The sequence below is a fragment of the Labeo rohita genome, chromosome 5, assembly GCF_022985175.1.
Source record: "Labeo rohita strain BAU-BD-2019 chromosome 5, IGBB_LRoh.1.0, whole genome shotgun sequence".
Lineage (NCBI taxonomy): Eukaryota > Metazoa > Chordata > Actinopteri > Cypriniformes > Cyprinidae > Labeo > Labeo rohita.
Genome location: NC_066873.1, coordinates 26502367 through 26526396, shown reverse-complemented (window position 1 = coordinate 26526396; position 24030 = coordinate 26502367). Strand labels below are relative to the sequence as shown.

The 24030-nt window shown below is 36.0% G+C and overlaps 1 protein-coding gene and 1 long non-coding RNA gene across 4 annotated transcripts in view; one reads left to right on the top strand and one right to left on the bottom strand.

Annotated features, from left to right (window-relative positions):
• The first annotated feature begins 3374 nt into the window (after positions 1-3374).
• Positions 3375-21188, top strand: lmo4a (LIM domain only 4a). 2 transcript variants are annotated; one of them, XM_051110006.1, is made up of 5 exons: positions 3375-3738; positions 10476-10721; positions 15285-15381; positions 17957-18115; positions 19188-21188. In XM_051110006.1, exons 2-5 carry the CDS (start codon positions 10483-10485, stop codon positions 19194-19196), a joined length of 504 nt encoding a protein of 167 aa, XP_050965963.1. In that variant the 5' UTR covers positions 3375-3738; positions 10476-10482; the 3' UTR covers positions 19197-21188. The 2 variants fall into 2 exon arrangements, with proteins under 2 accessions (XP_050965963.1, XP_050965964.1); XM_051110007.1 differs by lacking the exon at positions 19188-21188 and having other exon boundaries at positions 17957-18121.
• The window catches only part of LOC127165406 (uncharacterized), a 60109-nt gene continuing 42183 nt past the window's right edge, over positions 6105-24030 (bottom strand). The window contains exons 3-4 of one of the 2 annotated variants that reach the window (XR_007827787.1): positions 6718-7129; positions 6265-6283 (exon numbers count right to left, since the gene is read on the bottom strand). This is a non-coding gene — a long non-coding RNA (uncharacterized LOC127165406). Of the gene's footprint in view, positions 7130-24030 lie in introns of both variants that reach the window. The other variant, XR_007827786.1, reaches the window with a different exon arrangement.

Below are 24030 nucleotides of genomic sequence, written 5' to 3'. Positions count from 1 at the left end.
GGACACTCAGGGACCCCATGATCCTTTGTGCTGATTCTTTCCATGATGACAGCGCCTCCATGCGGTCACGGGATGATGACGCAGAAGGGCACTTCAAGAAACAGTTGTTTGGTCCCCTACACCCTTCAACCCTTCGAAACTCTCACTCCAGAGGGTAAACACTTTGAAGGGATTAGGGCATAGGGATGGGCCCTTCCAAATGGAACACAGGGTCAGACAAGACGAGCATTTGAGGTTAAAAAGTATATAAATTGTCAATTTGTTTCAAAAATGACCAGTTGTTTTGCTAGATAACACCCTTCCTTCTTCCTCGGCTGGGATCGTTTAGAGCCATTTGAAGCTGCATTTAAACTTCATTTTGGAAGTTCAAACTTGGGGGCACCATTGAAGTCCATTATATGGAGATAATTCCTGAATTTTTTCCCTCAAGAAACATAATTTCTTATTGACTGAAGAAAGAAAGACACAAACATCTTGGATGACAAAGGGGGTGAGTAAATCATCTGTACATTTCTGTTCTGTTAGTGAACTTCTCCTTTAAGCCATACAAGTCTTAATATCCGGGGTTCCCTTTAGGTGTGAAAATTAGCGCCCTCTGTTGGCTAAATGACACCTCAGAAGTAGAGACATTAAAGAACTTCTCTTAGAGCAGAAACTTCCTGTATTCATTATCATTTTCCATCAGTACGTTACATAACACATTAATGAGTTAAGCTCCATTTAGCTCCAATTTATTGTATCTGTAATCAACTATACAAAAATAAAAAAATCTGAAAGCAATTTTATGTTATTTATAACATTATTCTTCACCATTACAATGGAATTTACAAATAATGAAAGTACTTAACGATACCAATGACAGATTTAGATTATTTCTAGCTGACCGTTACATAACCATTTAACCTTCTTGTCTAATTTCCTTCTTGTCGAACCCCTTTTTTTATAGCCAACATGTATACCGAAATAATTTTTACTTGTAGCGTGTTCATGAAAGAGAGGGGGGTGGGGGGTTATCCATTAAAAAAAGCTGTTTCTTAGCAAGAAGCATCAAAGCAATTTCTACAATGAAACTGGTCTAATACCCCAGTGTCTTCGGATTTTCAAGTATTCCCAGTTTTTTCCCCTTTCTTCCTGTCAGCCTTTATCTCTTTCCTTCCCTGGCTTAGATATGTTCTCACCCATACTGATGTGCCCTGTTCATCTCTCATGGTCTTCTCTCCGTCTATTTCCTTTCTCTATCTCATGCAAAGGGTTGAGTTTCTATGAAACAATGGGGCCACCAGGGAGATGGGTACCAGGGGGTTGGGAGGAAAGGAGGGGTGGATACATTTACCTTTGTAAGAGTGGCAGGGGGCTCCACAGTGTCTCATCAAAGACCAGTCTGCTCAGGTGATCCCCAAGGCAGAGTGTGTGTGTCTAAGAGCTGCTTGCTTTGAAGTCTTTGTATGCACAGCCCGGATTTAAATAGAATCACACTATTAGCCCTTTTTTAAACAAATGACACTGCCTTACATCAGAATAGAACTGGTAGATCCTTCTATGACCCATCAATGACCCTTCAATATTCACTTAATTGTGTTCTCATGATTCTAACAGTATAATGATACTGGCTTTGCACATTTTGTCAAGAAATGTGTATCAAAATGCACAATGAGCAAAATCAAAAGTATACAGGATAATTTCATAATATATTCTCATTCTACAGAAAAGAGAAAAAAATTTGCAAACTTAGAAATGTTATTTATGCTTCTGGCCTCAAGTACAAACAAAATAGCTCATAGAGTCCTCCACTAGATGTCGCTAGTCCCTTAATTCCTGAGCAAGATTGCCAACACAATTGCCAATTCTTTTAACGTGCTAGATGTACATATGCTAGGCCCCAGTATATATGCATGTATGACCCTGGACCAGTCATAAGGGTCAATTTTTTGAAATTGAGATTTATACATCATCTGAAAGCTGAACAAATAAGCTTTGAACTGATGTATGGTTTGTTATTTTAATAGGACAATATTTGGCAGACACACAACTATTTGAAAATCTGAGGGTGCTAAAAAATCTAAATATTGAGAAAATCGCCTATAAAGTTGTCCAAATGAAGTTCTTAGCACTGCATATCACTAAACAAAAATGATGTTTTAATATATTTATATGTTTATGGTAGAAAATTTACAAAATATCTTGTTGGAACATGATCTTTACTTAATGATTTTTGGAATAAAAGAAAAATGTATAATTTTGACTCATACAATGTATTGTTGGCTATTGCTACAAATACCTATGCTAGGTGCTATTTACGACCGGTTTAATGGTCCAGGGTCACATATGTACATCACCTGTGTGAACATCTCTAAAAACAGTTTTGTCAGCTCTGCTGCATTTATTAAAAATTAATGTTTGTGAACCTTTTACTAGGACTAAACTTTCTTGTCAGAAAGAATATAGCTTCCTGGAGTTTTGTTTACCTGTAAGTTTCAGACAAGGAGTCTAAAATACTGAGTGATACTGTCTTTCCTGCATGAAAATAAAAATATAGCACGTCAAGTATGCTTCTCCATAACATAGGCCAGGTTTAAAAAGACACTAATTTTAATGCAACTTAAACTATGACCACAGTTCTTAGTTGGAACAAAGAGAACGTAGACATTCGAAAGACTGTGTTACACTTGTCAAACTATGCTATTACCATTAATAGTGAAGCATTGATTTTGCCTCGCAGGTGTGTTTAGTAGTTGACATCATAAGCCACAACAGTTCTTAGTGGTAGCACTGCCTGTAAGTGAGAGGCCAAGGCCAGTTCATTTAAACCTGTAATGGTAAATCAAGGCAAATTGGACAGTATTGCATTGGTTAAATAAAGATTTACGGCGCCAGAGGTAATTGGCTTTCCATCTTGGCCAGATGTTCGCAGCTTCGATCGTGCCGAGAGACGCAGCAAATATAAGGTGAGAGCACGTGGTAGTGTTCAATTTAACAGCTGCCTGTTTTCCTCTCGCGTGAGCACATCTGTTATTTGGACTGTATGTTTTTGCATCTATTGTCGGTTTATATATAGATTTATGCTATAGAAAACTGTCCATTTGTGTGAGCGCGTAGCGTTAGGTGAATAATTAATACACCTAAACGTGGCCAATCGTCCGCAGGCTTAAATGCTGTGGATAAAGACGGCTTTTAAATCCTTTCAGCATAACTCAGCCGTGGTGATTATGGGCAATTTAAATTAGTTTCAAATAGTTTGAAGTTGCCCAAACAGCCATCCATCATCCTGTCAAATGCCACGCCCCTCGCCGTTCATTGGCTGCGGGGGTTGCACCTATGGCACGTCATCAGAGGAGTGACTTTAAAATTTTCTCCCTGTTCGTTCATGTGTAATTTCAGCGTAAACTGATGCCAGAAACAAGATTTCACAGCTCGTAGGAGGTTTTAGACACTTAGTCATAAGGAAGCGAGTTATAATAAATTCTAGTTTTAAGAAAGCGCCATAAAGACCACGTGCAAAGCTCAACACTAACATGAATTTGACGGTTGCTGCGGAGCGCTTCTAACGAGAGGGACGATTTTGAAGTTTGTTGGAACACGCGACACTCGGATTATCAAAAGCGTATTTTCTCAACCATTTTTGGGTGGACGAAACAAAATACAAAAGCAGCCAGAGTTTCACTGGTTAATCCCGCGCAATAACTTTGAGAGTGATCCCACCACCTTTTGACTTCTTTACTAGACTGCGAACAAATAACGGTGAGTAAAACATGTAGTAGAGATCACACTAGTAAAGATTGTGAATTAGTAAAGATAAGTTTCAATACGCCTGGAGCGTGCCGTTTCGATGGTTTTCTGTTTTAACAGTTTCCAATCAAGTCAGTGCGTGTTCAAACACGCACCTCACAACGACTACTCCTATACGATGTAATTTTCTTGCATGTTATTATACGTTTGTGATCATTTGTCATTTAGCTGCTTTATCTAATACAGATGTATCAGAGATGCGTTTCCCAAAAGCATCTTAAGCATTATTAGTAGATCGTACGTTGGAGTTGCAAGTGCCACAGTTTCCCAGTCGAGCTATGAACTAACAATTAAAGTTTTATTAACAAAATCTCAAGCGCATAATCGCCAACCTTGTTTAATTGTACATTAACCAAACTATACATTGCTGCGTATTGGCTGCAACTTCCCTGTACAGTAACTCGGAGGCTGTGTCTCAAATCATAGCGAGCTGCCAACCTAGACAGCTGGGCTCAGTTGGGGTCTTGGTAAAACGCTGTCTAGGTAGGCAGCACACTATGTTTTGAGACACAGCCTTGATGTATGCTGTCACTGGAGCGGAGAATTGTGCACAATGGGGAGTTGTGCGCGGAGTGTTAATTAAAAAGAGACCCGTTTTAATGAAACGGCGAAGCGTGTAGTTATATGGCCCCAGAGCGCATTATTAAAAGAGAAGGATATACTGCTAATCTGCGGTGGTGCCAACCAGGGTTTGGTCATTTGCTCACTGGACTCGCTACTATTTTTAGAGGCTGCGAACCATGGTGTTATGCTCATTTATTTTAATTATCGGCGACTCACGCTGGGTTTTTGCGCAGTTATTTGTTCTCTTAAGCGAAGTGTTATGACACTAAAATTCACAGTTATAGCGTAAGTCAATTTATATTGAAATAGCGAAATTATATGGTTGTTCTCCCGCGTTAGCGAGTTTCTATGGTGACCGTGCGGTTAGTTCTCAACGGACGTTCCGCCTAACAATAGGAAAAGTTGAGGCGCAACCATAAAACATAATAGTGTGTTCTTAAGTCTCCTACACCATTAGGCTAGTAATTGATGATATGTGATTTGTCTCGTGGCGTAGACCCATCATTTGCTCCGTCAAGCCGACACCAATCCATCAGTCTGCGCTCGGACAGCGACGGTATTGTGTTTCTCTTCATTAGCTTCTGTTTTTGCCTCTTATTTCATCAATCAGCCCGTTAGTCAAGTGGAACTGAACGAGCCTCCCCCTCTCTGACCTTTCTGATGACAGCGTTTAAATAACGAGAGAAAGAAAAGAGTTTGCTCTATTTCCAGAGTAGCTCCTCACTTAGAAACTAGCAGTGCTTGGTTGACCAGTTTATAGTATGTTTGGGAAATCGGGGTGAGTACTCGTCATGAACACCAGCTTTTTAACCAGCTGTTATATTAAACTCGTATAGGATATGTGCATTACTAAAAACCCTCTTTAAATGGGTCAAAAAGAGTTAAAGTGAGTCTGTAAAGCTTTTATGACATTCTCCATTCATTGCCAGAAATGTTGTCATCAAAATCATTTGTGCTCATATATCACCTGTTTGCCCATATATGCCTGTTTTAAGTTAGCGGTGACCTTTAAACAAACTTTGCACTTCTCTTAAGCCATATTTTGGCTTGCCTTTTAAGTCAGGAATTGGTCATAACACAATGCAGACTGCCAAAGATGTGGGCCCATAGCATCACAAACTCCTGCTACCCTGTGATAACACACTACATTAAGCCTCATAGCTTAAAAAAAGGTTGTCGCCAAACGTTTCCAGTGAAGGATTAACTTACCTAAGTTATTAGAGGGATAATGTAATTGTTCTGTATTGAAACAGCCAAGCCTCAAAGCGTGCGATATTCCCCCAGGGTCCCATTCGGCAGCATTGTCTCTCTCGCTCTTAGGTCTGCAGGAAAGGGATGATTAAAAAATGGGGGATTTGCATTTTCATGAAATTAACTGTTGCAAAGTTATTTGGCAACCTGCTTTGGAATGGCACTTCTGCAGGTGTGTGGGAATGACAATGTATGGTGCTTGTTACCGGTGTCAGTTATGGGGAAAAGGTCCTGAGGCGAAATCTGTTTGTGTAGGAGCGCTGAATAAATTTACTTTTGGTTTAGGTTTATAATCTCAAACAGCTGGTCCCAATGCATTTAATAAGATATCAGGCGCGTAGTTCGTGTAAGACTTTCAAATATGCCCAACTCTGACATGACAATGAAAAGATTAGAGCCGAGAGTGTTGGAAATTGGTTTAAACCGGTGCTTGGCAAATTCTCCAATAAGAATTCAGGCATGTAGGTTCATGTCAGTTTTGGGATACTTGTATTTGTGGAGGAAATGCTTACGTAGCTCTCTGAGCATTGTTTTAGACCTGCTGGGTCAGTTTTATCAGGTAAGGTGAGGGAATGTAAACCATATATGTGCACAAGATCCAGGTTGTTTTTTCAAAATTAATATTTTTTAATTTACTTACCGTCATGTTGTTCCAAAACTGTATGACTGGAATAAACTACATCTGAAATGATTAAAAAAAAACTAGGCATCATAAACTTGTCAACTTTGTAAAGGGTTACTGAGGAAAAACTACGGACACCAGACTTTCAAGTTTTTCTGAACAAAAACAAACTTATGCAGAACACTCGCTTTAATGCTAGGAGACGCATGACAAATGAAAACAAAAATCGTCTCAAAATAGCAAACATGTTTGATATCCCCAGAATGGATAGAGAAGTCTGAAGCTGAAAATGTGATTCTGTGCCCATTGACTTTCTGCAATCAGTGTCAACGCATCCAGACTATAAATCGGGGAAAAAGTCGTGCAACAAATAAAACCCTGAAATTATTTATAAATATATATATTTTTTATGTCTTATAGACAACATGAGGTTGAGTAAAATTTGACAGAATTTTAATTTTTAGGGTGGCTGTCCCTTTAGGACCCTATTGTACCTGATGTTCATGCTTCTGTTTGTGGGAAAGCACGTGGCGGCCAATATCTTATGTCCGGCACAAGGCTAGGAAGACAGATAGGACCTGAGGAAAGCGTTCCCAATCCTTTAGAGCGAAGCACAAAGAGCTTTCCTGTTGCTTTCCTCTCCTCTTTTGACCCTTGGTCGACCCTACCAATCAACAGGGCTCAGTTGTGACCTCTAACCTGGCCTCCATCTCCAGTCTGCTGCCGACTGACCTCTCCTTCAGAACAACAGAGGGAGGAAATAACAAGTGATATAGCCTCTGCCAGATGTCCAAAGCCTCTTCCTCACATTGCTGCAGCCCTCCAAAAAAGAGAAAACTGCACCGTCTGGTCCTCACAGGATTTTGCTGAGGTTCTCCAAACGCAGCAGTGAAGCTCGCTTTGTGTCTGTTCAGAAAACAATGCGGAGATACAAAGTTATTTTTAGAAATAAAATGTGCAAGCATTTCCTAATGTGTTTGAGCATATGTATTGTGCCTGGAGTCTGAATGTCGTTTGCTTAGTTGGACGCTCTAACCTTCTCAAACAGTGCTTATTTTAGATTATGTTAGAAAAGGTAATATGTTGGCCTGAAGCTAGATACTAAAACTGTACTAGTATGTGTGTGTGTGGAAAGGATAGTTAGTGGTCTGAATTCGTCCTTCTGGAACTGCAGAAGGCTGTTTATTGTGAGCGGGAATAGTTTGCTTGCTCGCAGGGAAAACGGCTGGTGAACAGTAACTCATCAAGGGAATACACTCGACATAAGTGAAAACATACTTGAACGAAAATCATCAGATGTGGAATGACAAATCAGCTGCACTTTCATTTGGAAAACATCATTAACAGTGCTTGGTGTTGTGATTGAGTTCTCGTGTTGGTTGAAGGCTGTCTAGCACAAGGCATACCGACTACAAACTAGGACATATTGAAAAAAGGAAAAGTGGAAATCATGGAAAAAGCATTAGAGTCTCATTTCTAAATTATTGGTGTTTACATGGTACAGTAAGAACTGTGGTAAACCAAGGTAATGTTTAAAGTCTCATACAGGTAAGGACAGCTAGTTTTAGATTAGCATTCTTATTTAGAGACGCCAAATAGATGTGACCCTTGTTCTCGGCTCAGCATTCACACTCTTGAGATTGTGTACTCTGAAGAGGAACAGACTTTAGTTTGTCCTTATGGTTCCAGTTACTGCCATTTGAGAGCTGCACTGCCTCCAGCTGGGCTTGATCTCCACTCATATTTGCAATGAAAGTTCTGGAAATGAGCTGTAGATATAAACTGATAATGTTAAGGCAGATATAAAAATCTGTGGACTACATCATTTCCATAGAATTGCCTGCGGCGTGAGTTTTATTATAGTTCCGTGGCAATAACATTGCACTTAAAGCTTTATTTTTTTTTGTTCAACTTTTAACTAACTTTTCCTGACATACTTCACTCATTATGTACAAACACATTATGAATGCATTTATTATTAATACAGATTGAATGTGTTGTTCATAATGTTACTAACTTGTTAATAAGATATCACATTTATTATTCTTATGGTGGTCATAGGTTGATTAGCAGTGCCTTAAAGAAATTGATTTATCCGTTATTCATTCATTTCAGTAGCTCCAGGTTCTCGTGCTAAGAGAGCGTTGCGTTGTGTACTTCTGTACTGGTGAAGCTCTGCCAAGATATACAGGGAAGTTTGCTCTAAGTCATCTGTTTGCTCTTAGCTTCATTAGCTGTTTATGGTATAGAACACATCTTTTTTTCTTGCTGCACTGCATTGTGGGATAAAAATATGTAGTTATGCAATTACGCTCACTGATTATTGTTTTCTTTGAGTGGGAACCTTATTTACTTTTAATTAATTTTCTTCCAAAAACTTTAATGTTATAACTGCCCCTTATGTGTAATAATTAAAATCATTAAATAATTTAAGACATTTTAATTAAGAAATCATGATTAATCCCAGCTAACATTAAAAATTTTTAATATACTTTTATATTGCAATAATTCAATAACATTCAATCTCTAAATTAATGTAGAAACAACATAAAGACCATATATATTTAATGTTTGTTAAATTTTTTTATGACTGAAGGTGAGTATCACTGATACCAATATTGCTGATGTCTCTAGGAAATTATTTTTTCCTAATATTTAACCATTGACTCTAGCCATTCGCCATTACAGTATAACTGAGAGCTATCAATTTTAATATTTATTAGACTTTTAAAAATAACTTTAATTTAAGTGAACTTAAAACCATCTTCACATAAACCCATTTTTTACCTGTGCCCTTTTGGAAATAGGAAATATACAGAAATTGAATAAATGTATCAATCACTAAATAATACATTAAATATGGATGTGTCCTTAAAGCTACAATAGTTACTGATTTCCTCTTTTCTTTTGTTCTTTGATTAATAGACATCACAGCAGCCGGGTTATTTGGCTGCTATTACTCTAAGAGCTGCCACTGCTGAACGTGAAGTGGATCTGACACGCATGCTCGTAATTTAATTTGCGCTTTAATATGACATGATACAGGCTACAGTGCACGTGAGTGCATTTGTGCTACAATTGAAGCATGTTAGGAGCACAGTGTTACAGCTGATAGGACAGTTAAATTCATTTTTACTGACATATGGCCTGATAACATCTCATCCGACCGCAGTTCACCGTTGTTCTACTGAAGCTCCGTCGTCACTTGTACCTTTCCCGCGCTCGTTTGACTCCCTGAAAAGTCTTATGTTTGATATGATCATAAAGACGTTCTGTGACTAAATAAGAGCGCTCCTTGTCAAGAAAAAAAGAGACAAAAACAGCAGTTGTGAGTGGGGTGGCCAACCCTAGCCTCGCCCCTGTATTAACTGCATTAATGCACTAATTTTGACAGCTCTAGTATATATATATAAAACAAAAATCATTAGGATATAAAGTAACAATCATGTTCTATTAAGATATTTTGTAAATTTCCTACCGTAAATATATCAAAACCTATTTTTTGATTAGTAATCTGCATTCCTAAGAACTTCATTTGGACAACTTTAAAGGCGATTTTCTCAGTATTTAGATTTTTTTTGCACCCTCAGATTCCAGATTTTCAAATAGTTGTATCTCGGCCAAATACTGTCCTATCATAACAAACCATACATCAATAGAAAACTTATTTATACTCAAGTTTTAAAAAATGACCCTTATGACTATGGTTTTGTGGTCCAGGATCACATATGTAAATCTAAATTATGCAGCACACATTATGTGTTCCTGTGCATTCTTGGAACTTAAGCACTAGCGTAGTACTATAAACGTATCCCTATTACAGTAAAACTGTAAATTTACAAGAGGATGCTGTGCTTCTATGTAGCAGACATTTTCCCAGTCTTGTTCACTGTTATTTTCTGAAATAAAATAATAATAATAATAAAATACTGTAATTTTTTCCCCTTTTCCCTTTTATTTTTAAAGAGTTGTTGTTATTTATAATCCTAAGTGGTCAGTCAATTTTATCCTCTTTTCTCTTGTCTCTGGATGGGGACACTGAAAATGCAATCAGCAACAGGACAAGAAATATCCTTTCCATTATTCTGCTATGACGTGTCCTCAGGATGATAAGAATGTATTATGGTGATTTGTTTGAAGTGGTTTGGAGGAACATCTGTAATGGCTGATCTTCTGATAGTGGTAGAACTATGCCTCTGGATAACACAGGCCAGATCTTCTGATTTATGAGCTTCTCCGCTTTATCCCGCAGGCAGGCGATGGTGAACAGTCGCGTAGAAAGCACCGCCGTCGCGGTAACAGGAGGTAGCGGTGGGGCAGTGCGCTCCTGCGCGGGCTGCGGAGGTCGGATCTCGGATCGCTTCCTGCTCTTCTCCATGGATCGGTACTGGCACACGCGCTGCCTCAAGTGCTCCTGCTGCCAAGCTCAGCTGGGAGAGATCGGCAGCACCTGCTTCAGCAAAGGAGGAATGATCCTCTGCAGGAACGATTACATCAGGTACTAAAAGACACAGGAAGTTGGGGATTTGGTTGGACTGATGCAGAAATGCTGAATAAGAGCAAATAAATTATGTTTCTGGTCACAACATGAGTCATAATGTGTTATACAAGAAGAACAGGAAATTGGTGGATTTTACTGGGACAAATCAATAAAATTGATTTGTGAAATTAATCTTTGTTTCATATAGTTTGGCGTATCTGTATCCTTTCCAGAATTAGTAGACTTGGGATATTTAGAAGAGTGTCCACAGATTTATTTTAAATCTGTTTGGTATTTATTTTTGCCTAAACAATAGGGATGGGCGATATGGGCTTAAAAATTTATCACGATAATTTCTGGTATTATTACAGTTACGATATCAATGGCGATAATTTAGGGAATCCTGTTTCTTTAGAGAAAAGTATTATCTTTCCTATATTATCGTTCTTATTTTTATCCAAAATAGACGTAACTGAGTACACACGTATAATGTAATGACTGTTTAATTCATACTGGAAACCGGAGGGCGCCCTTGCGCGGAAACTCCCCATGTGCTTTATAGCAGAAGTAATAGTACTGGCGCTACAGGTTATCGAGAAAATTTAACCGAGGAAACTTGACAATAAACATATGATTGCTACAATATATGGTTTGTCTGTGTTCTTCAAGCATTCTCTGGTATTTTTTTTAAATTATATTTATAATGCAATGCTAATCGACATATAATCAGCTTTTATAATACTATAAAATAGTATGATTTCAACCTCATTCTATAATATGAAACCACGTCTGATCACAAAAGGTTATTTCAAACGCTCGACTATGTTATGAAGTTAATTTGTAGAAAAAGCATGTCAATAAATTATATTTTTGTTAGACAACAGGTTTGTAAACATCGCACACATGCTACTGCATCGTTATTATCGCGTGAAGACGTTCTTATCGTGGGGAAAATTTTTACAGGTATATCGCAAACGATGAGTCATCGCCCATCCCTACTAAAAAGAAAAAAAACTGATAAACTACACACTACACACTAAATCTTGCATGAAAAGCAGCTTGTTTTTCAGTTTATTATTTGTTTTGACCAAAATTAAAATTTTTGATTTAACACAAATCTAAATGAGCAAACCAAATGTTAATTTGTCTATTTGTGAAAAACAATTTTATCTGAAATTAGCAGATTTTGTTGGGATGAATGCAGAGCATTGTCTGTTGTACTGATATTAGACATCTTTTCCGAGACCACACATTGAAATGCATGTTACTGCATAAACTCTACATGAAAAGGACAAGAAAAGTTCAGCGATCATGACAGGAAGTGTGTGGGTGCATGTAACATGGCATCTGGAGCAGCCATATTCCTCAAAGACTCCCCACATGGTTTTCATGTGCCGTGCACCACTTTAGATTTGAGCTGTACTGTTTAACCACACAGTCGGTGATCAAATTAGAAGTCGACTCAAATTTTGACCGGTCTACAAAACAACCATAACCTTGTTTTGCAAACCCTAAAAATCGTTCGTTTATTTTTCTGGCGGTTTTTTGCTAGGGTCTATGATTGCTCGTATGTCTGTATGATGATTACATAGCTCTTTGATTGAATTTGGCTTCTATTCCCTTGTATATTTTGAGCTGAAGGCTCCAGAGGTGAGGAGATTAGATTTGTTTATAATCGCCGAGGCTTTGAAATTGACCTCTGTGTGTTTGGATGTGTGCAGTGATGCATTGGTCCATGACGGCACGGCATTGTTGCCTGTTAGACCCACACTGGTCTGTTTGGACCTCAACCAGGGATGTCTGACTATTTGGCATTGCCACACAGATGGGCTTTTTTTTTTTTTTTGTTTTTTTTTTTGATTGCTGTTAAAGTGCCAGAGATGCCTGCTGAAAAGTCAAATAATCTTATAGATCCCAAAATCAAAAAGAAACTGTGCAGCCCTGCCATATTTGAAATATTTACTGCAGATACAGAATAGCTATCATAGTAAATTGTAAGATAACGTACAGATTGAGTTTAAAGCAAATGACGAACATTTAATGTTTTAGGATAATATATTGTATACATTATTATATTTGTTAATTAATATGAATTATATTAACGTATATGCAATTTATATAAATATTAAATTAAGAAATAATTATTAATATGTATATATTCAGATTATCATTTGTATTACTTATTGTATTATAATATACGTAAGATTTTACTTTTTTTTAAAGACCTATTAAAGACATTTTCAAAGTACAGAAAAACAGCAAAATTTTGAAATATTTTTACTATTTAAAATAACTGTTTTCTATTTGAATATATTTTTAAATGTAATTTATTACTGTGATCAAAGCTATTTGATTGAAAGCCATTTTCAGCATCATTACTCCAGTTTTCAAGAGACTGTTCAAGAAACATTTTTTTTTTTATAATTATTATTATTATTATTATCATCAATATTTAAAACAGTTGACATTTTTTTCAGGATTGGATAGAAAGAGGAGGGACATGTAAGACATTTATAATGTTACAAAAGATTTCTATTTCAGATAAATGTTGTTCTTCTAAACTTTCTATTCATAAAAGAAACCTGAAAACATTCTACTCTGCTGTTTTCAACATAATAATAATAATAATAATAATAATAATAATAATAGTTTTTTTGAGCAGCAAATCAAAATATTGGAATGATTTCTAAAGGACCATGTGACTGGAGTAATGATACTAAAAATTCAGCTTTGAAATCTCAGGAATAAATTACATTTTAAAATATATTCAAATAGAAACAGTTATTTTAAATAGTATTTCAAAAAATATTTAAATTTTACTGTTTTTGCTGTATTTTGGATTAAATAAATGCAGACTTGGTGAGCAGAAGACACTTTTTTAAAAAAATCTTGCTGTTCAGAAACTTTTGAATGGTAGTGTACATAATGTTAAAAATAATTTAGAACGTCTGACTGACTGAACTGGTAATAAATATAAAATTTGAATAATCACATATATGCGCAACATAAATGATGATGATGAATATTATTATTATTATTTATTTTAGTAATGCTAGTTTTATATTGATTATATTATATCCATTATATACATTTCAAATTATTTTTAATTAAATAAATTAATTATTAATATTAATTGTAAATGTATTTAAATATATTAAATTATTAATATTATAATAGTTAATATTTATTGTGTTTTTCTTAGTATTATTATTTATTACTACTTGTATATAAAATTAAAACACATTTTAAGATATGGGGCTGGCTCAACTAGTGAAAAAATGTTGTTGTTATTGTTGTTGTTACATTATAATGCAATATCATATATATTGTATTCTATTTATTTTTGACCAGTCTCATTAAAGAACTGTGCAATGACTAGCAACCTATGATCAGTTGTTTAACTTTGGGTTCGATAACAACTCAAGTGAGAAAGAACTACTTTTTAGTAAAGGACATCTCTTACAGCATTGTAATTGAGCAAACATGTTATCCGTGTCAAGGGTGGTCTTATGGATATTTCCTTTAAGAGTGCATGTAAGGTGTACTCAATCTGCAGTGTATTAAATATGTATAATACAGCTAATCAAAAGGGCAGAGCTTCATTACCAAATGACACAGCGTGGAGCCTGAGGTCTGATAAAAGTAGGGTGCATTAATTAGGGAGAACAGGGCTCCTTTCTGCCGTCTCTTATTAAATTACTGTTTGGATTAAGATCAAAAATTCATTACTGCGAGCAGTCAGAGCTGGGACAGTGATAGCGGAGGAGGGGTTGAGAGAGAAGAGAGAGAGAGAGAGAGGGCAGGGGGAAGAGGAGAAAGTGAGGCGGTGAGAATTAGCTGCCAAACTGGTCTGGTTACCGTCACAATAAAGACCCCAGAGAGGGAGCGGAAGAAATGTTTCCTACTGAAACATGACTGTGACACGGTGAATCCAGGTGTTCTGAATGAAAACAAGTTGTTTGTGCGCATGTGTGCGAGTGGAATGCGTGTATGTTGCATGTTGTTTGTGTGCATCTGGGTTTTATCTCTATATGACAGAGCGTGTAGATGCTTTTTTTTTCTTTCAGCTCATCAAGAGCACGACTTGAACTCATTTGAGTGTTCTCCTAAAATTGCTCATAACAACCTCAAGCTCAGGCAGCAGAGTAATCAAGTGCACCCTAATTAGGAGCCAAGGGTGGATCAGAGGCTCCTATAGCCACCCCCCACCCATTGCCACCAATTACACTGCCACTCCAGATTAGCTGATAGGCTGCAGTCTAGGGCTAGAGGGGCTTTGGTGCCCTGCCATCCAAGCCACACACTCACAAACACACATTGCAAAGCACTCCAACTTCAAGCTACGGATATAAAAATGAATTTCCTCAATTGTGGAGGGAAAAGAAGTGGATCAGTGGCAGACGATTTATTTTCAGGGTGATTTGTGTGTTGTTTTGCAATATGGGAAACCGTTTTATCCCTCAAATGAGAATGGCACTTAAAGAAACATGCATTTTGGATCTTAAAATGTGTTGACTTTCAACTGATCTCTTGTAACTCTTTAAATATTATTAGATAATTAATCAATCATTGTCTGTGCAGGTTGTTTGGTCACAGTGGAGCCTGCAGTGCATGTGGACAGTCTATCCCTGCCAGTGAGATGGTCATGAGGGCCCAGGGCAACGTCTACCATCTAAAGGTGAGCCATAGTCTGTTAGCTAACACTAATGCACTGTCAGTATTTAAAACAAACAAACAAACAAACAAACAAAAAAAAACTTGGTGGAAAGACTTTTTCTCTGGTGACAAACAGTTCAAGAGGTCAAAAGTTTACATAAACCTTGCAGAATCTAAATAAAAGGAATCATACAAAATGCTCGTTATTTTTTTTTTTAGTACTGACCTGAATAAAATATTTTACATGAAAGACATTTACATATAGTCCACAAGAGAAGATAATAGTTTAATTTATAAAAAAACGACCCTGTTCAAAAGTTTACATACACTTGATTCTTAATACTGTGTTGTTACCTGAATGATCCACTGCTGTGTTTTTATTTATTTTTGTTTAGTGATAGTTTGTCCTGAACAATTAAACTGCTTGCTGTTCTTCAGAAAAATCCTTTACGTCCCACAAATTCTTTGGTTTATCAGCATTTTTTTTTTTTTTTATTTGAACCCTTTCACACTGAGGACAACTGAGGGACTCAATGCAGCTATTACAGAAGGTTCAAAAGCTGATGCTTCAGAAGGAAATATGATGCATTCAGAGCTGGGGGGGGGGGGTAAATACTTTTTGAATTTGAAGATCAGGGTAAGTGTAACTTATTTTGCCTTCTGGGAAACATGTAAGTACCTTCTGTAGCTTCTGAAGAGCAGTACTAAATGAAGAAATATGAAGAAAAATGTACACGTCTTCATTCTGTTCAAAAGTTTTCACCCCTGGGTCTTAATGCATCGTTTTTCCTTCTGGAGCATCAGTGAGTGTTTGAACCTTCTGTAATAGTTGCATATGAGTCCCTCAGTGTGAAAAAATGGATCTCAAAATCATACAGTCATTGCTGGAAAGGGTTCAAATACACAAAAATGCTGAAAAACCAAATAACTTGTGATACATGAAGGATTTTTTTGACGAACAGCGAGCAGTTTAACTTTTCAGGACAAACAAAGGGCCCATTATTTCGATTTCTGGTTTTATTTTGTAGAAAACATGGGAATACTGAATATTCTTTTATATGTAATGCAGCAGTGATGCATTGTTTCTTACATTATTATATAATATGTTTGGATAGATAGTACATTTACTACTACATGGACTCGAACTATAGTTATTTACAGTAGACCATATTCTTTTTTATGAATCTTTTGATCAGACCCACCTTTCATTTTGAAAATGCAGCAGTTTGAGTGGCAAGAGTTAAATGCATGAGGTGGGAAAACAAAATTGTTGTGCTGCCCTACAGGGTGACAAGCTTCAAAAATTGTGGTTTGATTTGATATGGATTTTCACACTGTTGAATCAGAAAAGATGAGTCAAACTTGTCTGTCACAGGGAAGATCAAAGACAGAATTACGCAACATCGAAACTTGTACGGTTACCATTTCTAAACCAATCCCAAACATGAGGGGATTTGTTTTGTACATTCCAATTACTTAATTTCTTTTGACATTGGCATGTAAGCCAGCAGGAGTTGCTCAATATATTGAATCAATGCTTTATAGTTAGATTTATGAAACTTTACTTCTTTTTGAGTATTGTATTGCAACTCCCTTAAGACTGAAAAAAGTCTGAAATGCTTGATTCTTGCAAAACGAAGACTTGGACCCACATCCCATATCTCCAGAGTGAAAATGAACAGGATTATTGTATTAACATATGTGTTTATACTTCACATTATGTGGTTGGAATAGAAACATCTGTAAGGGCCTGAAGTAGCCTATTTTGGGGGAAATATGTTTCTCTTGGAATTGTCAGCTGAAGTCTTACATTTACTGAACACTGATAGCAGCATAGTCTCAAGAGACGCCTACCGAAACTCATCAACTAACCGTTTTCCCAACTGCGCCACACATTCCTTCTTAATTATAGTGCTGTAGGTGTCAACCTGTCTTAATAATATTTGATTGGAAAAGGAAACCATTCCCTGATTAGGCTGAGTGGATCGGTTTGGTTTCCCAGTGGTCCATGTTTGCATAAGTTTGCAAAATTGGGTAACTACATCCTGACAAAATTTCTAATTTGTGAGTGTCTGAAGAAATGTGAGCTTGAAGTGTAATAGATTTTTTTCAAAGAATGCAAATGTACCATATGTGTAGTTCCTCGGCTCCCTCTTTTTTCCCTCTTTTTTATCCGAAGAAATATACATACATAGAAGAAATATATATATATACACATATAGCTTTCCTCATACATGTATATATATATATATATATATATATATATATATATATATATATATATATAAAAACACATGTATGAGGAAAGCTATATGTATATATATATATATATATATATATATATATATATATATATATATATATATATATATATATATATATATATGTATATGTATATATGTATATGTATATGTATGTATATATATATGTTTATGTATGTACGTATTTATTCTCATTTCTAACAATACAAGAGAAGATCTTGCTACTTCTATTTCATTTCAACTTCAATCATTTTGTAATCGTTCAAACGTTTTGTTTTATGACACACCAGAGTTCCTCCGAAATAACTTTTTGTTTTGTTTTTCTTCTCTCCACAGTGTTTCACTTGTGCCACATGTCGAAATCGTTTGGTGCCTGGTGACCGATTTCACTACGTCAACGGCACCATCTTTTGTGAACATGACCGACCAGGTGGAGCTTTGCTCAGTAGTCACCTAACCCCCCTGCAGAGCAACACCCTCCTACCTGACCAAAAGGTATGATATAAACACTGCGAATTGATTAGAAATCTTTGTGCAAACCAATTAGTGTCAATGATATTTCTCAACTTGCATTTAAAGCTGTAACTTTAAGTTACTTAAAGGATAAGTTCACTTCCAGAATTAAAATTTCCTGATAACTGACACCCATGTCATCCAAGATCTATTTCTTTTTTTTCTGTTGAAAAGAAGTTAAGGTTTTTGAGGAAAACATTCCAGGGTTTTTCTTAATAATGGTGGACGGTGGGTTGAAGGTCCAAATTGCAGTTTCAGTGCAGTGTCAAAGGGCTCTACACGATCCCAGGCGAGGAATAAGGGTCTTATCTAGCAAAACGATTGGTCATTTTCTACAAATGCTCGTCTTGCAATAGCTCGACCTCACACATTACGAAATCATGTTGGAAAGGTCATGCGTGATGTAGGCAGAAGTACTGACCCATTGTTTATAAAGCGAACGTGCAAAGAAAGTCAAACTTGCTTTACAAAAAAAGGTAAAACAATGATGTCAAATGATTTTGCAGTTGGAGGTGAACATAAGATGGAATTTTTTGGCCTGCCCTACTTTTTTGAACCAAAGTACACAGACGAAGAACTAACCGCATGTGACCTTTTTAACGTGATTACGTAATGTGTGAAGATGTGCACACACACTGCAGAGCTAGTAAGATGAGTATTTGTGGTTAAAAAGTATATAAATTAAATTTTTTTTTTTTTTAGAAAATGACCTGTCGTTTCATTAGATAAGACCCTTGTTCCTCGACTGGGATCGTGTAGAGCCTTCACGAAACTTCAATTTTGACCTTCTACCCATTGGCCACCATTGAAGTCTACTATATGGAGAAAAATCCTGGAATGTTTTCCTCAAAAACCTTAATTTCTTTGCGACTGAAGACAAAAACATGAACATATTGGATCACAAGGGGGTGAGTAAATTGTCAGGAAATTTTCTTTCTGGAAATGAACTAATCCTTTCAGCAAATGGTGTAAATTTGTATTGAATGATAGAGAAACGTACAATAAAAATTAAGAGAGATTGCTAACTGATTGGCTATTTGATCTTTTCACACAGGTGTGCTGAGAAAACATGAATTTATAATTTGCGGTGTGCCTTCTCTTCATATTTTTCCTCACATCTTCCCTCCAATATATCATTGTGAATGTCCACCCACACCCAAGATCTTCCACTCCACCTTCGTGCATCCAGCCACCTTAGAAGAATTCAGAACTACGCAAGTACTGTGAGTCACTTGCGAGACAATCACCCCTAACGAGGGAAACATAATCAAATTGAAGAAAGCCACAGAATCTGAAAATGATCATATGCACTCATATGTGGTCTATCTGGTTATGGCTGGGATGGCCCGACCCTGAAAGCCTTAGACTCTATTAAAGAGCAGCTTATTTAAAGCTCAACATGATTTTGTTTCCTTTTGAGAAGTTTCTCAAGGAACGTTGTGGACGTTACCTGACATTTCGGACTGCGGAGGTCTACGGACTATAATAGATATCACTTCTCACCCACAAAACGACATCCATTGATCAAAAGACTGTTAAAACTCACTGTTTCGTTTCAGTGGTGGTTGCCTTTTGCTTAAAGTCCCTTTTCACTTTGTGTAAGTTTATTCTGTCTTTTTTGAAAGCGTTTTGTCGTCTTTGGTGCCTAAAAACATTTTTATGTCCAGTTTTTCCTCCTTTGTCATTTACTTCCTATTAGCGAGTAATCATACACATGCACAGTACAGATACGTGAACATGTATTGTTTTGTCTATTCGAGTTTGACGTATGAAGCGCTCTTTTTTTGAAAGAGTCGTAGTCTCCAGAGGAAACAGCATGTTTTTTTTTCCATGGTTTGGTAGAATAAATTATATGTCTGTATGCATATTCTCTAATAGAGACTGCTATTCAGTGTCTGCCAAGACTTTTGGGAGAGTGAGAGAGATGGAGGGTAAAAATTGTATATATTTCATGTGCTGTTGTATCGTGTTCAATGGTTGACCTGTTTCCTTGTGTCCTCTGTTCAAATGGAGGAACGTTCAAAGATAAGATATCTGTAAAAGAAAAAAAGTACTTAATTAAATAACTATAACCATCACATATGCAGTCTTGACATCTCTGCTCAGCGTACATCAACATTTGATGGTTTTGGCTTGAAACTCATTGGAAGTCAAGACGGCTCTCCAATAGTCCTTGGCCAAAAACATGGTTCATTACCTTCCAGATTTCAACATAAACTCTTGCATCTGCATCATTATAGAGAGTAATGAAAGGCATTTGAGCTGGCACTTTCTCTTTCTCCTGCCGTGATTTCAATCTTGCTAAAGGGAGGTCTTGTGCATCTCTGTGAACGTCGCTACAGAAATTACCACTATATTCCCGCCCTTTTCTTTCATTTTTTTTGGCCCTCCTCTCAAGATTTCATTTACTTCTTCAAAATCTGCCTTTTTCTGATCTGATTTGCTGAGGTTTGAGAAGTTTTCTCATTATGGCATTCCTGGTAATTGCTTTTTGGCATTAAACTCCCCCATATCTTGTTTATTTAATTAGCTAATTAAACCCATCTCTCTTTTTTTCAACTACCTTTGGCCTGCAATCACAAGGTGTTCGTTTCCAATTTACTTTTACGATTAATAAAAAATGTTCCTTTCCCTTTGCGTTTCTTATGAGAAAAATGGAAGCCAAGCATGCCTCATTATGCTGTGTGTGTGTGTTGGGTAGGGGGTGTAAAAGCCAGCTGTGACTTTTCACATTGAAGAATTCGATGTGTGTTTGTGGAATCTTAAAAGTGCTGGGTTAGATCACACTGAAATAAACTATATTTAGTGTGTTTTCCTTTATATTATTAAATGTTACGTAGTTTTAAACAGATATGTACTGGGCACAGCCAGTTGTTTTGTCATCACAGTGCAAAACACTTATTTTTTTTAATCACATTTGTTGATAGAATAAAATATTTACGATAAGATCATCTAATCATTATGTTAATGTAAAATATAAACTTTGTTTATTTTTTGCAATGACTGTATGGTACTCTCTTGGTGGGCAGATAAAAGTTACAAGAGGATAACAATTTAAGATTTGTAAGTTGTTTTTTTTTCACAGTTTATGTAGTTCTTTGTTATGGAAGCCCATTTCCGCCACTGATTAAAAAAAAGAAAAGGTAATTGTGACTTTATCTTAATTTTGGCTCTTTTTCTCAAAATTGCGTGATACAAACTCAATATTCTGACTTTTTTTCCTCAGAATTGCCAGGTAATTCTGAGAAATAGTCGCATTTCTCCGAATTGTGAGTTAAGTCAGAATTGGGAGATACAGACTCGCAATTCTGAGAACATATCAGGACTATATTACTTGTAATTGCAAGTTCATATCTCACAATTAAAATTTAAACTCAATTCTGAGAAAAGGTCAGAATTGCGAGATATAAACTTGTCAGTCTTTTTTTCTGCTCAGAATTGAACTTTATAACTTGCAATTGTGAGTTTATATCTCACAATTAAGATTTAAACTCACAATTCTGAGAAAAGTCACAATGGTGAGTTTTTATCTCACAATTCTGACTTAATTTCTCAGAATTGCAAGTTTAAATCTCAGAATTCTAAGAAAAAAAGTCAGAATTGCGAGATGTAAACTCGTGGGATCATATTTGGGGGTTTGTGGCATCACAAACGTAAATAAATAAATAAATAACCACAATGATTTCACATGTATCACTGTCAGAGCACACATAAATCAGGAAATGAAAGCTGCTCTGTGGTAAACGCATTATAGTGAATGTTTACAGTATAATGTTTTTGCATTCAGATCGTCACATCTGTTGTATCGTTTAACCAACTGAATTCATTTAAAGGTTCTCATAAAGCCAAGCTGGCGTCCCATGCATTCTGACATCTTGAGTCCATGTACTTTAGATTCGGTGCTCCATAAATATTCTCTGGCCTGAGATCATTAAGGAAAGTAGAAGAGAAATTCATTAACTTATGCAAATGATCCTAATTGCAATTATCTCCCAATCTTGATAAGTGAGAGGAGGGGATAGCGAATCTCAAAAATAAAATAAAAACTCCCTTGGCCATTCGAGTAGCTCTTTGCATTCAAACGGATCATGCTTCAACTGTGCATTTCTAATTAGTCTGACATATTCAAAAGCCAATTAACGGTTTCTCAAATCAGAGCTCCACCACAAGGTTTTGCCAACTTGTAAAGGAAGGAGAAACTTTATTTTTAAGTGCACTGATTTCGAGAAGCCCTTGTCTGCGAGGACATGCATGTAGTTTTTCCCCCCCTTCTTTCTTCAATTCACTAATTAATCCAATTAACACATGCAAATTGGTGTAATTACATTGTTTCCTCACCTCATGTTGTGTGAAGATGGGGAAAAAGCAGAACAGATGAAGAAGGGATATTTTTTTTATCAGACAGTGAGGGAGGCACAGGCCGTAGATTTCTACATTACTACTATCAACTATAGGAAAACCAACTATCAAATCACAGCAATGGGCCAGCGTGGCTACTGCTGGTCAATGGTCAACCACCCTGTGAATACCTACAACTTAAGCAAAGCCTATATAAATAGATTATATATCATTCTGTGTGAAGATTATGTGACTTTGCTTCTAAAAATATCCAGACATCTGTGACAATAAAGGCTCAGAACTAAATAAATGTATACCTTGCATAATGCATAAATATATAAAGATACACTACCAGTTAAAAGTTATTGGACAGCAAGATTTTTTTTGTTTTTTAAAGAAGTATTTTCTGCTCACCAAGCCGGCATTTATTTGATCCAGAGTACGGCATAAACAGTAAAATATTTTTTCTTTTTGAATTACATTTTGAAATGTAATTTATTCCTGTGATTTCAAAGCTGAATTTTTAGCATCATTACTCCAGTCACATGATCCTTCAGAAATCATTCTAATATTCTGATTTGCTGCTCTAAAAACATTTTTTAAATTATTATTGTTGAAAAGTAGTAGAATTTTTTTGACAGCATTTATCTGAAATAGAAATCTTTTGTAACATTATAAATGTTTTTATCATCACTTTTGATCAATTTAAAGCATCCCTGCTAAATAAAAGTACTAATTTCTATAATTTATTTCCCCAAAAGTTATACTGATTCCAAGCTTTTGAATAGTATAATGTATAATGTTACAGAAACTTTATTTCAGATAAATACTGATCTTTGAATCGTTCTATTCATTAAAGAATCCTGAATAAAATATACTCAACTGTTTTAAATATAGATATAGATAAAATGTTTCTTGAACAGCAAATAAGAATATTAGAATGATTTCTGAATGATTTCATGTTACACTGAAGACAGGAGTAATGATGCTGAAAATTCAGCTTTGATCACAGGAATAAATTACTTTTTAAAATATATTTAAATAGAAAGCAGTTATTTTAAATAGTAAAAATATTTCACAATATTACTGCTTTTGTTGTATTTTGGATCAAATAAATGCAGGCTTGGTGAGCAGAAGAGACTTCTTTAAAAAAAACATTTAAAATCTTACTAGTAGTGTATATACTTTGGTATATATTTTTTGTAGCGTCTAATTCAGTTATGAAATTTTGTTTATAGAATGGGACGGAAAACAAGTCATTTTAAAAAGGTACTAAATTTAAAGAAAGGTAACTATCACAATCAGCTCTAACAAATCCTAAATAAATTCAGAATTGCGAGATACAAACAAAATTGTGAGATATAAACTTGGAATTGCACAAAAAAAAACTCAGAACATAGAGAAAGAAGCCAGAATTGCAAGATGTTTATGTCTTGGCATACAGACATAAACATTCTGACTTTTTCCACTGAATTCAGAGTTTATATCTTGCAAGTCTGAGTTTGTGAGACGCCATGTCTGAACAAAAAAGGGAAAGAAGTCAGTTGTATGATAAAAAG

What these genes read in the sequence shown, in the direction of transcription:
- lmo4a (XM_051110006.1), top strand. Translation starts at nt 10,483, where the DNA reads ATGGTGAACAGTCGCGTAGAAAGCACCGCCGTCGCGGTAACAGGAGGT. An exon ending in TGCAGGAACGATTACATCAG is followed by an intron (nt 10,722 to 15,284) that starts GTACTAAAAGAC and finishes TTGTCTGTGCAG; the next exon opens with GTTGTTTGGTCACAGTGGAG. An exon ending in GCAACGTCTACCATCTAAAG is followed by an intron (nt 15,382 to 17,956) that starts GTGAGCCATAGT and finishes TTCTCTCCACAG; the next exon opens with TGTTTCACTTGTGCCACATG.